Consider the following 14,537-nt stretch of genomic DNA (forward strand, 5'->3'; position numbering starts at 1 on the left):
TCCTTTTCTTTTGGTTTCGCTGTCGGCCTGCTCCCCCGCCCGCCGCGGCCGGCTCCCCCCGCCGTGCCCACGGCGCCCCCTGCTGGCCGCGGAGCGCCGCGCAGCCAGCGCGTGGGGCGGCAACCCACGCGTGTCCGCGGCGGTTCCCCTCCTCCCGCCGCCCTTTCAGGCTTCCCCGACCGCCCCCCCGCCGCCTCTCTTCTTCCCCCCCCGCCCCCCTAGCCCCACGGCGATGTTCCCCAGCACAGACCAGCTTTTTTTAAATTTTATTTTTATTTCTCCCCCGCCTCTTTGATGTGCTTTTGGGTTTGTTTTTTTGCCCCAACGGTAGCTGCGGGATGGGGAGCCGAGGTCACGGATGTGGGGGGAAGGATGTGATCACCTGGTGGGACTCTCTCTCGCTATGCAAACTTGCCCGATACGGATGTAAAACATGCCATTCTTCTCGATCGGGGGACCACACAAAAGATGAAAGACTCATCAGAAGCACCAAAATTTAGATTTGGCTGGTTGGCGTTTTGCCTTGGGGCGTTCCCATGTGGGACAGGTCTCAGGTACCAAAGACGGGGAACACAGGGGTTGAGGAGGGGCCTGGCAATGCCCTTGCACATCTGTACACATCTTAAAGGGCAAGGTAAGGTGTGGAAGCAGCAGGTGGAAGCTGGGGGGGGGGGGCGGGATTTATTTTCCCTCCCCATTTCCACGCATCCAGCTCCACGGGCACCGGCTCTGGGAGCCAGAGGTACTGCCAGGCACCCTGCGCACATTGGCTGTATAACCCACAATAGTGTTGGGTGCTGGTGCAAAGTCCAGTCAAACGCGCAAAAAGGCTGATTTATTTACTTACATATTTTTAACTAGCAAGCGTAATTAAGCAGTGGAGCAATTTGGCGAGCGCTGTGGCAGAGCTGCTAACATGAGGACAGCTGTTCTTCCAAGGGGCACGTGCGCACGCTTGCTTTGGTTCCACAGAAATTAATTTGGGGAGCCTGAGGGTCTGGGAAAACAGATCCTCCCTCCTCCTGGTACGTTTTGCCAAGTCATAGTGTGAAATGAAAGCCCAAACTCCTTCACTTTGGGTTGCCACAGGGCTTTCCAGCCCCTCCATGTGCTGGATGGGCATGGGAGGTGCTGGTGCATCCCTTGGAGCGTGAGGAGCTGGGAGAAATAGGGGCTGTGTCACCCCCCGCCTCTGGTCCTGTGTGGAGTAACGAGCTCTTTCTTGGTGGCATCAACAAATAGATTTTTTGGTCTATGTTACAGACTATATTAATGCCACTGGGTATTGCATCCTGCTAAGAGCTTCCACGCTGCACCTCTCGTCCCAGTTCTGCTTGTACCACTCACAGGGGAGATTTATCCAAGGGGATTTGATGCCCACGTGGGCTGATTTTAGTCATCTGCCGTGCGTGCTCGCCTTTGCACACCTGAGGAGCCCCGCTGCTTCGCACAGATCCTTTATAATGAGTATTATTCATATCTGCAGCATGCTCGTAACAGCTACTAATCATTTTATTACTCTTTATAATCTATTTAAAGCACAATTAGAAAAAAATCTATACAAAGTTACAGCCGAAAGCACATTTTAGTTACATTATAAATCCCTGAAAAACAACCATCTATCACGAAAACCGGCTCTCCTCCGCTTGGCTGACAGAAATGGATGCTGCTGCGCTACACCGAGGGATGACGAGGTAAGGGAGGGCTGGATGGCAGACCACGGCCGGCTCCTCTCAGCCCTTCAAAGCACAACTCCTTCGGGTTCCAGCAGCAGGTAATTGTGCAGAGGCTTGGGCACAGGCAGCAAGGGGATAAGGCAATGGCATTTGCTGCCAAACTTTTTCCGAATGGCAGAGCGGCATAGATGTTGCAGGCACCGGGCTGTGCCCACCAGCCGGAAAAAGGACTCGTAGAATAGCTGGTGCTGCTGCAAAGAGAGAGGGGGAGAGAAAAAACAAGAGCATCAGTTGGTTTGATTTTTTTGCCTGATTAAGCCAAACAAGCCAAGAGGTACTTTTGAGATGAAGAGCTAAGTGGAGGAGGTAGGAAACCCAGCGACGATGTTTGCCTGTGGGTTAGGGCTCCGTGCGCCGACACAGATCCTGCAAGCCTTAAAGGCTGGGTGAGGAATTCTCCTCTGGAAGCACACGTGAAGAAACCCAGCCTCACCGCAGGCACTGTTTGGGGAGGATGATTTCATGCCCACCGGCAGCAGCATCCCTGCAGAAAGCCTTAGAGCTGACGTAGAAGACACCCGCTTGTTTCTGAGATGGGGAAACAAAGCAGGATTGGTCTGTGAAGCCTCAGCCTTTCCCTAGCTTGGAATAAAAAAACCCTACTTCTCAATCCCCTAGAATATGCTGAAGAGGTTTATTTGCATTTCAGCAGCTGGCCCCCCCTCGCAGCCAAGCTAACCAAAGACCTGCGGGGGTAAGGCAGCAATCCGAGATCATTCAAGAGCAGGCTGCCCGTACCTGTTGCACATCTGGGGACAAGCTTTTTAAAACCAAAATTAGTGGTGTGGGCTCCTGCCAGGCAGCGGTCTGGCTCCAGGGTCACTTCCAGATGCTGGGATTGTATTTTATTGCAGGCCAGGGACAGGAATGGGGGTTTTGGTGTTGATGAAGCTAAAGGGATGCAAAAAGCTGCTGCGATGAATCAGGTGTGCAGTGGTGCTCCGAGGACCATTCCTTTTTTTTTCCTCCCCACCCAAGTGAAGTATGGGTGGGGAAAAACACCTCTCGGTAGGTAAAACCCCCTCCTCAGGGCTCAGCCGTCGCCGCCAAAGCACCAGCGCCGTCTCACCTGAAACACGTCCTCTGGCACGGCCTCGGCCCACTTCTCGGAGACGGAGATTTGAGAGTAGGAATTGAAGAGGACTTCGATGATCTCCGGTACGGCTGCGCAGGATTTCAGTACCTAGTTGTGGGCAATGGGGAGGGGGTTCAGACAGAGATGGATGTCCCAGAGGGGCAGAGCATCCACATGCTGCAGCTGTGGCTTGTTCCACCCCACCACGGTCCAGGCTGGGATAGTCCCATGTCTGTATGAGGCAGGTGTAGGGTTTGTCCTGGCCTGCTTTGGAGATCTTTCTCCATCTGTGAAGCAGTGGGAAGACCTGCCTCGCTTTGGCACTTTTTCCTCCGGATGCGGCCCTTGCTTCTTATTTACATTTTTGGCTTGCGTGTGATAATCCAGGATAATATTTTCTTTATTGTTTGATGTAAAATCAATGAAACGCAGAGCCATAAGGCAGCTGCACTGAAGGCTGATGTACCAAGCCTATCTCTGAGATCCCCAGGCGGGAAACTTGCCAGACCCCCCTGCCCATGCTGGCTCCATCCTACCCTTCACCCTGCCTGCTTTTCCCCACTGCCACACTACAGGTGTTTTCGTTTCCATCATTCCCAGCAGCATTGCCAACCCCGATGCCATGGTCCCCTCTCCCTTCCCGGATCTGGAAGCTCTCCCAAATTCTCCCCCCTCCTTTTTATTTCCCAAAGCACCCCGACCCCAATTGCAAAATCCCGGGTGCCAGGGGATATATGGGAGCTGTTCTGGGGTTGGTACCTTGACGAAGGCGGGGGGCCATATCTTCTGGGAGCCGTGGTTGAGCAGCAGCTGGACGGTGAGGTGGGGCCGCAGCTCCCTCTTGAAAGCGGCGTTCTGCAGCACGCAGCCCAGGGGGGAGATGCCGTCGTAGTCGATGGCGTTGACATCAGCCCCACACTGCAGGAGGAAGCGTGCCAGGCCGGCGTTGGCGGCACCGCACGCCTTGTGCAAGGGGCTCCTCCGCATCTCATCCCGGGCATCAACGTCAGCGCCGTGGGCAGCCAGCAGCTGGCAAAGCTGCAGGCAGCCCTCGCCGGTGCCCGGCACCCGCCCGCAGAGGACGCCAAGCGCCGTGTCCTCCTGCGCACTGCGCACGTCGACGCGTGCCCCGTGCCGCAGGTAGAGGCGGGCATGGTCGCAGAGGCAGTGCTTGGCCGCCACGTGGAGCGCCGTCTCCTCCCCATCCTCGCTGGGCAGGTTGACGATGGCCCCGTGTCTCAGCAGGAGCTTGGCGCATCTGCAAAGAGATGGGGAAGCTGGGGGGCTGCACCGCCCAGCTGGGTTTTGGGGGGCATGGGCTGGAGTGGGAGCTGTGAGGGACGATGAGGTGGGAAGCAGTGTGGGGTGAGGATGAGGGTCATGCTGGAGCTGGGCTCCCACAGGGGTTGTGGCACATGAGGATTTTGGGAGGGAGCAGCAGAGGCTGGGGAGGGTGACCCTGTGCCCTGGTGCCTGCTGCAGTGGTGGTAATGGTGGTTTGGGCAATGTCTCCCTCTTGCCCTTGACCAGCATCATTCATGAATGGTCATCCCTGACCATCCTTGACTACATTGACCATCCTTGACCCACCAGGGTCCCACCATCCTAGACCCACCACGGAACGGTGATCCTTGTCCCAGCTGTGCCAGTGGTCAGGCAGCGCTGGGAGTGGTGCCCGCAGTTAGCCATGCCAGCTGGGTCAGTCCTGGCCGGTGAAGGATGCATCCAGTCACGATGAGGACACATAGGGTGATGGGCCCCTTTGTGCCATCAATCCGTCCATTGCAGTTTCATCTCCCGGCACAGGTGCAGCCCTGGGGTGCTATGGAGATGATCTCTACAGTCCCACCCCTTGGCTGACATCCACAGAGCTTCTCAGCTGAAAACATCTTAAACCACTGCCTCCAGCTTAATCTGTGCTGGGACCAAGCTGACATGGAGTGAAATGCTCGATAAAGGCTCTGTGCAGCAGAAGAGCTCCCTGTGAGTTTGCTTTCATATAAAAATGGATTCTCCTTCTCCCGTTAAGGGACCCAAACACCTCTTTGGGGCTCCTGCCCCAGAGAGGACTAAAGGATTGTGTTTTCTGCCCATCCTGAAAAGAAACACCTTTGCAGGTGGTTTAAGCCTGTGGAAATGAGTTTTGCTGGCTTGTTTGGCACCCAGTGATGATGGAGCAGCAGCACCTGCAGTTCCCAGGAGGAAAAGATCAAAGTAAGCAATCCTCCCCATCCTCAGTCACTACTCGTACCTCTCTTTACCTCTAACATCACTCTGTGTGGTTGCAAAGAGGCATCGTGGCTGCTGCAAAGTGGGGATACTGGTTCCCATCAGAGCTTTCTGCCTGCATCCTTCTGACAACAGACGGGGATTAAAGATGCCTGGTATGCCCCAATGTGTTTTTTTTTTTTTCTTCCTTTGGCATTTGTGAGTAAATGGATGTGATCAGCCAGTCTAAGTGAATCAAAGTGACTGCTCCATCTCCCGCCAGGAGCTGCTGGGGCCGTCGCGGCTCAATGTCACCGCCCGGGCAGGGCTGTCAGCAGCCGGGTTAGTGCGTGGGGCCGAGCTCACCGCTGTGGCACTAAGGAGTTATTTTTTGGAGGGGGGCCAGACCCAGAAGCGAGACCTTGAAAATGTGGCCAGCTTGTGTTTCCCAAGAGTTGCTGCCAGGGAGGTGGGAAGAGCGGTCCTTCAGGAAGCCTCAGCAGTGGTTGACTGGAGTTCAGGGAGGTGTATCAACCTTTAACAACCCCCCCCCCCGCCGCCTGTTTAATTTTCCTCTAATATGCTTTTCTTTTAGATCAGGTGTCACTAAGAGCCCTAAGTAGGGTTCTGGGCCGATACAGAAGCAAAATGAGGGGGAGCTGTGGAGGAGCAGAGCCCTAGCTTAATCCCTCCAGCAGAAGGGATGGGGAGGAAGAAGAGCCCTGGGGAGGAAGGATGGTGCCAGGGCATTGCTCATTTTGCCTGGTCCAGATGAATGCTAACACATGTGGGGAAAATAATAATAATAATAATAATAATAATAATAATAATGTTACTTGAATTCTTCTGGACCTGCAGCATCACCTCCCCAAGGTTTGATAGGAGCTGTTGAGACATTCCCTGTCCTTGGTGGTGCAGGATCTGCAAATGCCTCCTTGGGCTGCTATCAAGCCTCAGTTTGCCAGGAAAGATCCTGTGGGACCTGTGGGGACAGGCTGTTTCTGCAGCCCTTGCAGGTGTAATGGTCCCAGACCACGCTGGACCTCCCTGGAGGCATCTGCCACGGATGGTCTCTCCTGGGGATGCAGTTGTGGGTAAGCAGATTGAGTGTGTGCCCCCAAATCCTCAGATCCTTACTTTACAATTCCCTTTTTACTCTAAAACATGCTGAATCCCTTTCTCAAGCAATGGCTTATCTCGCTGAGTGTTTTTTGGTGCTTGCTGTCTGCTGCCGGTCGGTAAAACTTTGTTGGAGGGGGTCTGTTGCTGGAGGAAATCACACCATGACTTGGTCATGTTCACTGGTCTTGTCCGACCTGACAGCAGGGAATTTGTAGCCCTAATTATAATCACTCTCTCGGGACCTCTCTGGGTTAGCTTAATCCTAATGTCACAGGTAGCTCTGGCACCCTAAAATAACGTATTCGGGGCAAACCAAGGGATGGTTCTGTGGGGGAAAAATGGAAAAAAATGTACTTCTGACTTGGTTGCCAAACATGCAGTAGCCTAGTCCAGGAGAAAAATCCCCTTTTGTTCTTTTTTTTAATAGATCATGCTTAAAACTTCTCTGTTCTTTCCCAGGCAAGGAGGTGGCTGTGCCGTGAGACCCTGAGCACAAGCACCGCGCCAGTTTTGGCAAGCACTGTGTATCGAGAGCGTCCAGGCTGAAGATTTACATCTGCATAGGCAAGACAGAGGGAATATTCCCCTGCCCTTAATTTCCAGGTAAAGGGTGGTACATCATGGGTTGTCTGGCGAAGCCAAGAGCTGAGCCCAGCCCCTCCAGCCCAGCATCCTCACTCTGCCACGGGGTTTTCCCTTACTGAGAGAGGGATGGGAGTTCAATACAGGGAGTTCCTGTATTCCTGTATTCCTCTTGGCCTCCTGCTAGACATCCCAAATTTTCTTCTAGAGATACCAGAGTGGAAATGCCATCCTTCCCAGATGCTATTTTGCTGAAGGGTTATTCTTTTTTCTTATCAAGTTCTTGTTGGAAGAAACCCAAGTCGGTTTATATTGAATTTTCCCCCTGGATAGTCCTCCCTTGGCAAAGAGAGAACGTTAGTGAGGGCCTATAAATAAGGGGTGATCTCCTCTGGTTAATGGAAATGGCAGGCCCCCGTGAGGAGCACGTGCCTCCTGTTTGAATGTATGGGGCATCAGCAGGTGCTGGGTAGATGCCGTTCATGTTTGCAGGCTATATGTTCTTATTTTAGCCTCTCATCTCTGCCGATGAACTCATATGCTCTAACACTTTGCCAACATTTCTGGCTTCTTGTTTTTTTTATTAACACCCTGTTGTGCACCATCAGATTAGACTAAAATCCCATTAAATGAGGCGCAGCGATCGCTTGCTGCTTTTTGAGGGCTCCTCTCCAATTTTCTGGGAATATTGCAAGAAGCCATGGGTTTAGTTCAGCAGAAATTCAGACACAGGGTGGCAAAGCAAGCCAGTTTCTTTTCCACCCAGCCGGGTACCATCGACCTGGCTGAGCAGCTCACGGGCAGCAGCGATACCCCTGGAGCAAGCCCTCAAAGAGCCACCCTTGCGCACAGCTATGCCTCGTTTTGCCTAGTTTAAACTCACTTCCAAACCCTTCCTAACTCATTTGCGGGTGATGGGTAACACACCCGAATGTCTCCTTGCTTGGGCAAGTCAGTTATTAGATTAAAGTTGCACTAATTTGTGACAACCGGTGTTAGTATTACAGGTTTGCCTTGTGCTGGGGTCCTGGCTCAAATAAATGGGATAAAATGGTTTGGGTTTTGTTTTCCTTCTTCACCCATCAATAGAGTCGGGGCAGACGTCGGTGCTGCATTGGGCAGGACATGTCCATCACCCTCCCCTGCCCTCTCGCTGCCAGGATGGTTCCTGCTGGCCACAGCTCCCAGCATCCCAGCGGGATGCTGCTCAATTTGGGATGAAAAATGCCCAGGCTGGGAAAGCGGGATTTAGCTTGAAATGGGATGCAATGAATAACCAGCAGGAGGAGCAGGAGGTTGGGGCAGTGGAGGCTGGAGGAAAATTCCTGTCCCAAAAATCCACTCAGGCCCTCGGTTTTCTTAAGGAAAAATCCCCTGTTTGGATTTTTTCCCCCCTCCCTGGGGTCGGAGTGAGGCTTGTTTTTCAAGGCATCCGAGTGACCACCTCCCAATCTGTCTGTGATTTATTGCAGGATTGATCCCACTCGGAAAAACAGCCTTCCCCAAGCCTGGCCCTGAATGCAAGGATTATTCTTATTAATTCCCTAAAAGAAGGAGAAAGGAAGCCTGTCTTTCTTTACAAGATAATTCTTTTTGGGCACCGCAAGCCCACTGGTGAACTGCGGCAATGTCGGTGCCGAGGGCTGGTTGAAGGTAGGGCTGGCCATGCCGGCATGGGGACCACTTCGCTGCCGTGGGGCAAATGCCAGCCCACGGGCATCGCTCCCTGCGCCGTCTCTTTGCCAAAGCTTTGTGAGCTGTGGGTACTCGTCTGTATGAGCCCTCATTTTGTCACACCAACTTGGGGAGCAGCTTCTCCAAAAAGCAGGGTCAGGCCTCGGGTTGCACTCAATGTCTGCTTTTGGGCTCTTTATTTCTTGCCCAGGACTCATTAAGGAGCTAATCTTCCCCAGCGGGGGGATGAGTTTCCAAAACGATGGCTCCAAATGTTCCGAGCTTTGCATTTTAGCAACGCTAAATGGAGCAGAGGATGAGGTTTGGCACTAGATGATGCTAAATGCTGGCTTTTAAAATCTGTGGTCTTTTTTTATTTGTAGTAATGCTTATTTCCCGCAGCCAAAAGGGCAGACTGTCCGGGCCGATGCTGGAATAGCCGGAGGGTGCCACAGGGCCGGGTCCACCACCAGCAGGTTAGTGCCCATCTCCCTGTCATTTGGGACCCTTGCCATCTTGATCGCGTTGCCTTTTTAGGTACTTGTCTTCCTGCTTGGCTCCTGTTTTCTGCTAAGTCCTCCCATGATGAGCTATCTTCATCTCACATCCCCTAAGCAAAACCCATCCTGTCTCCCTGAGCTGGCCACCCTTGTGCTCACTCCCTATCGTTTCTTGCACAGACACCGACTGTCCTCCTGCATTGACTTATCCCACCATTTATCTCCCATCCCTCCAAGCTGGAGGCTTGGAGCCAGAAGATAACTCTGGTTTCAGCTCCCAAAGTGGAGAGAAAGCTTGAAGAAGTGAACGCGACAGCATCGCTCAGCCATAAGCCCAAGTTGCACAGAGGTAAGGATGACATCTTCTTTTCTCATCCCTTGGTTTGACTAAGCACTCTTCCCTATGTGGAAGGCTGGAGAAGGCAAGCCCTGGGGGATTTCTCTCCAGGTAGGCTCTCCCTGGTTGCACGGGAAACCTGGGATCTTCAGAGAGCTTTTTCCGACTCACAGATCTGAAGGAGGACTCTACAAACGTGGTAGCATTCACCATCCCTTCTGCTACAGGTACCATGACGGGAGGCGGGAGCTACATCCCGCATCCCTGCGATGCATCTTCCCACCACCCCACGCCTGCTCTTCCCCCCAGCACTGCTGGGAGAGTTGAGACTCTTCCTCTCCCCCTCAATTATTTTAATTTTATTTTTTTTCGGGGTACCAATAAAGGCAGACTCCTTTAATCATCCCAGCTTTAAGAGGGAAACGGGAGAGCACCAGGGAGAGAGTGCAGTGAATTTAGAGACTCATCTTACCCCACCATGTTAATTATCTCCGCTGTAAAAAAGAGGTCAAGGAGAGGAACTCTACTAAATAGGCCGACGTTGGCATGAACAGCTCCTAAAGTGAAGAAGGTAAGACTGAACTTTACTGGAACTTTTTTTTTTTCCATCTCTTCAAAAAGCTCCTAGATTAAAGCTCTGATATCCTTTTTGTTGAAATCTCATGGATTCTGAAGCTCAAATGGCTGGAAGGAAGCCCAGATAATTTTTTTTTATCCCAGTCACTGAGAGGCTCAAAGGTTTTAAGTCCTGCCCCCATGGTGAATTGCCGAGTATATGGGAATACAGAAGAACCCGGCACATAGGTGTTCTGGCCATTGTTATCGAGAGGGAGAAAAATAAAATAGCTCTCTATGTAGGTCAATGACCTGCTCTTTATTGTCAGTAAAAAATTAAGGATGACCTAAAATCTACTACTCAATAAAAAAAAAAATAAAATAAAAAAAAAAGGCAAGGTAAAGTAGTCTCCCCCTAATCAAAGAGGAAATGTTTGTGTTACCTAAAGCTTGACCTCTTCAGTCTCTAACTTTAGCAAAGTCTTTGCGATTGAAAAGCAGTGGTCAAAACCTCAAAACCTGTCTGAAATGTCTATTAATTTTTGATCTTTCAAGGGAGTTGGCTTAGTTATTGTAGAAGCCCCCGTAGCGCTGGGTAGCGTAGTTAAGGGTCTCTCAGCATTTCCATTATAAAGCCCCAATATTCAAGGGCTTATAACTCAGCTGTTTCCACGTTGTGTCTGTCTGATCCTCACGCCGCTGTTTGCTGGCTCACCTGCCATCCCCCTCCGTTCTTCTGGGGGAAATAACATGTAAATCCATGACAAAGGCTCATTTTTAATATATATATATATATATATTTTTTTTTTTCCCAAGCTGGGAAGCACCTGGCCTAAAATGTGACACCTGGACCTCTGTGGGCCATGGGGTCCTCTCCATGCACTGAGCTGGTTTCTGTGCCCCATCTCAATGGGGGGAAAGTGAGTCAGTAAAGCCTAAAATACCCCCTTGGGGCTTTTAGGATAGCTTGGGGTTTGGAGACTGAAGACATTAAGGTAAAAAGGACACACAGGTGAAGGAATTAAAACCAGCTCCTTATTAGTGATGAGGGCTGCTTGTAGCATCCTCCCTTACCCATCCCACTCCCCCCAACCCTTATCGCACCAAGGATGCGTTTGATTAATCCCTGCGTTTTTGGCTGAACCAAAATTTGATTAATATCTGATTTTTTTGGCTGTCTTGCAGAGACTCTTACTTATAAGCCGGGCTCAAGATATTTACATCAGCAAACCTTTTCCTCTCTGGCTGCTTTCCTTTTGCAGAGCTCTTTCCCTGACACCTGGCCCACGATACATTGGATCCATAGTGGGAACCTTGCCTTCACCACCTACTTCTAGTTAAGCTTGCTGCCTGCTTAAAGGGGAGAGAATTGAAGCTGGGGTGGCTTTTCACTGAAGCTGGCAGGCAATGAAATTCGCTACAGCCCTAAGTAGTTTTGTCAGGCTATCAAGGGGCCGAGCTCTTTATTAAAAAAAAAAAAAAAAATCCCGATTCCCTGGGTCTAATGATTCAGGCACTTAAAATCCTACTGAGACATACATGCGTGCATGAAAAGCTTATTTTTTCAAGGCAATGTTTATGCCCGTCTCTGTGTGATGCTGATGATGACCCAGGGTGAAAAGGGAGCAGATGCACGTGGCTGAGCCTTAGCCCCAACTATAAACCGAGGAGGACCCATACGTGGCTTGCACGAGGTGAGGAGGTGGGAGGATTGCTCCCACCCTGCAGACCCCATCCCGCATTCCTTAAGCCCTGGGGCTGGGATTTGAGGAGGAGTGGGTATCCTGATTGGCACTGACCTCCCTCGTGGGCGGGGTCAGCGTGGGGCTGAGGAGGTTGGGGTGACCCATGTACCCCATGACTGGACCCATCCCGAGCATCTCCCAGGGGGAAGGCATGCTGGACCTGGTATGTGGGACATAGTGATTTTTTTAGAAAGAAAGCATCAGAGAAGAGGAGGAAGAAAAAGCGTGCGGAGCTGGGCTGGGCTGTTCCTGTTGATGGGAAGGAGACCCGGGCCGTGCAATGTGATTGGCACCGAAAAGTCCCTTTTCGGCTTTGCTGAACTTGCTGCAGCAGCTGATGCAGCCGGGAAATGTGGGAGCATATGGGAAGCCTTGCCAGGGACCGTGGCATCTCTTTTGCACCCCCCAGAGGCAAAAGCACGGGGGTCTGCGTGCAGGGTACACAGAGCGAGGTTGTCAGTGGGGGGGATGCTGATAGGGGGGACCCTCTCCTTACCCCAAGGAGTCTTGCGCGGTGCAGAGGTGCAGTGGGGCCAGACCCTCGTCACTCCGCAGGTTGGGGTCAGCCTTGTGCTCCAGCAGCAGCTCGACGCAGTCGGCGTGCCCCCCCAGGCAGGCTTCGTGCAGGGGCCCCCGTCCCCCCGGCGCCAGGTCGGGGTCGGCCCGTCGGCGGAGGAGATGGCGCAGGCAGGCGGCGTGACCCCGGTGGGCGACGAGGCACAGCGGGGTGGTCAGCTCCCGCTTGTACTCCAGCGACCACAGCCCTGTGGGGTGGAGGGAGCGGGGCTGATGCCCGGGGCTGACCCGCTGGGTTCCCCTGTCCCCCACACGCCAGCCTTGTGAATAAAGAGGATCAAGACGTTGCTTTTTCCATTTTTCTTTTAGCTCCCTGGCAGCTTTAGAGGGGTTCAAAGAGCCCGGTTACTGTTTGGTGGCTGCTCCGAGGGCGGTTGGCAAGAGGGGAAGCAAAATTCCCCTGGCGTGTGTGCATCCAGGAGCAGGATTTCATATGGTATGAGCTGGGTAAACCAATACCCTGCCTGCAGCCAGCTGTGCAGGGGACCCTGTGTGCAAGACCTTGCTGGCAGGAGCTAAAAGGCAGCTCACCTGCACCCAGGGGAGGAAAAAACTGTCTTTGCTGGGACTGCGCTGGGCCTGAAGGCACCCAAGCTGGGTGGGAGGGTGGTGGGAGGGTGATGCAGGGCTGGGCATGGGATGCATTGGGTTTGGGCTCAGCTGGAGCAAGGCATTGCATTTCCCAGCAGGTCTGGGACCTCCCAGACCATCAGTAGATGCACAGAGCCCGGTGAGCATCTGGGACTATGGGGAGCATCTGGGGTTGGGAGGCACCAGGTATCACTACCCTGGGAGCATCTTCTTCCTCCCAGATAGGCCCAGGCTGCTCTTCCTGACTCCTGCACGGTCAATTTGGGCTGCGAGTCCTCTTGCAAGCATGCCTAAGCCACAGAGCACCCATCCCCACCTGAAGAAATCATGTGGACACAAGCTTCTAACACTTCCCTGCCCCTCTGGTGGGTTAGTATGTGCAGAAGAGAAGAAAATAATACAAGAAAGTGCTGAATATTTATGGCTAGGGCTGCAGGACGCAGTCAGCTAACCAGAAACCAGCCACCTCAGGAGCAGGCTCTATAAAAACAGCCTAATGCACTGCACCTCTCCTATTTAGGGTTAGTAAATACCTGTTGTTTTAATTTTTCTGGACTGGCCTTTAAAGGAAAAGTACCTGAGAGTCCAAAAGAGGCTTGGCTTTTCACCTGCCACTCCAGCTCATTTTTACTGATCTCAAAAACCAGGTTGACATCTTGATAGTATCGGTCAGTCAGGACCTCGAGGCTTCTCAGGTCTCCCGTGACCAGGGCCGTGTAATACTTGGTGGCGGGAGTGTGAGCCGTTAGAGGATGCTCCGAATCCAATTTGGGGGAAATCTGTAGCTTTTCTGTTACAGGTCCCGGTAACTCACCCATTCCACGGCTTCCCGTGTGTGTAGGTCCTAGCTGGGAGGATAGATGGGCTTTTATAGTTCATTGTTTCCATCCTCCTGGGCTCATTGTCTAATTATAATCCAGTTAAGGCTCTATTGTTGTTGTATTTATAACTCCGGTGGGGTCAGATGATAACGGGCATGCGATACAATGAGGGTCAAACGGTCACTGGGCTGTGTTGTGGCAGCACCTCTTGGATTAAATTGCTGGTTTAAGTCCAGGCAGCAGCTTGAGACGTGAGTGTTTGGGCTGGGAAGAAAACAGTGCCTAGCGTTGTAGGGGGGGAAAAAAAAAAAAAGAAATTTAGTCTGCTCCTGTGTGCCCAACCTCTTTGTTGTGGTTTAACCTCCTTTGTGTGCTCTGAGAAAGTGTTTTTTTTTCTCTGCCTAACACTGTTGTTGTTTTTTTCTTTAAGGCACTCATACCTGTTTCCAGTCTCATGGTTGCTATACAGAAAAATCTGGGCATCACATTAGTGGTCAACACGATGCGGGCCGGCACACTGGCGTGTCTCTGCAGGGATGCAAAGCACTTGGCAAAGGCCAGCGAGGTACAAATCCTCCCAGGGTTTTGGCAGAGGCTCAATGCCTTGTATAGGAGAGAGAAAAGGCCCAGCCTCTGTTGCCATTTAAGCACATGGACGGATGCCATCCAAGCGTCCCTGGCTCCTGCTGCCCCGAGGCTCGTGGCTCCTTTCCTCAAGGTCACGGGAGAAGTCCGTGGCGGGGACGAGAACAGACCTCGGCATCTCGTGACTTGGAGGCTCTGGGCGACACAACTCCCCCCCCCACCTCCTCAGGGAATAAACACGATCAAAGGGGATCTCAGGAAGACGTTAAACTCTATCAAAGCAACCAGATGTGGAGGGACTGCTGAAACGCTTCGTGGTTCCTTCTGTGTGGAGTCAACCTGGAAGAAATGTTTGGGACTGACCTTGCTGGGCTCCTGCAGGTGACCATGAGCATCCTTGTGCCAAGCCCGGGGCGACCCATCCACCACT

General features: G+C 52.3%; 1 protein-coding gene across 1 annotated transcript; it reads right to left on the reverse strand.

Moving 5' to 3' along the window:
- Positions 1-1,574: 1,574 nt before the first annotated feature.
- On the reverse strand, positions 1,575-14,285 carry ASB18 (ankyrin repeat and SOCS box containing 18). The gene is made up of 6 exons (XM_052791410.1): positions 14,174-14,285; positions 13,279-13,566; positions 12,031-12,298; positions 3,571-4,069; positions 2,806-2,919; positions 1,575-1,927 (listed from the first exon to the last, which is right to left on the reverse strand). The coding sequence occupies exons 1-6, from the start codon at positions 14,283-14,285 to the stop codon at positions 1,742-1,744; spliced, it is 1,467 nt and encodes a 488-aa protein (XP_052647370.1). The 3' UTR covers positions 1,575-1,741.
- Positions 14,286-14,537: the final 252 nt, after the last annotated feature.

Source organism: Harpia harpyja, chromosome 7 (assembly GCF_026419915.1).
Source record: "Harpia harpyja isolate bHarHar1 chromosome 7, bHarHar1 primary haplotype, whole genome shotgun sequence".
NCBI lineage: Eukaryota > Metazoa > Chordata > Aves > Accipitriformes > Accipitridae > Harpia > Harpia harpyja.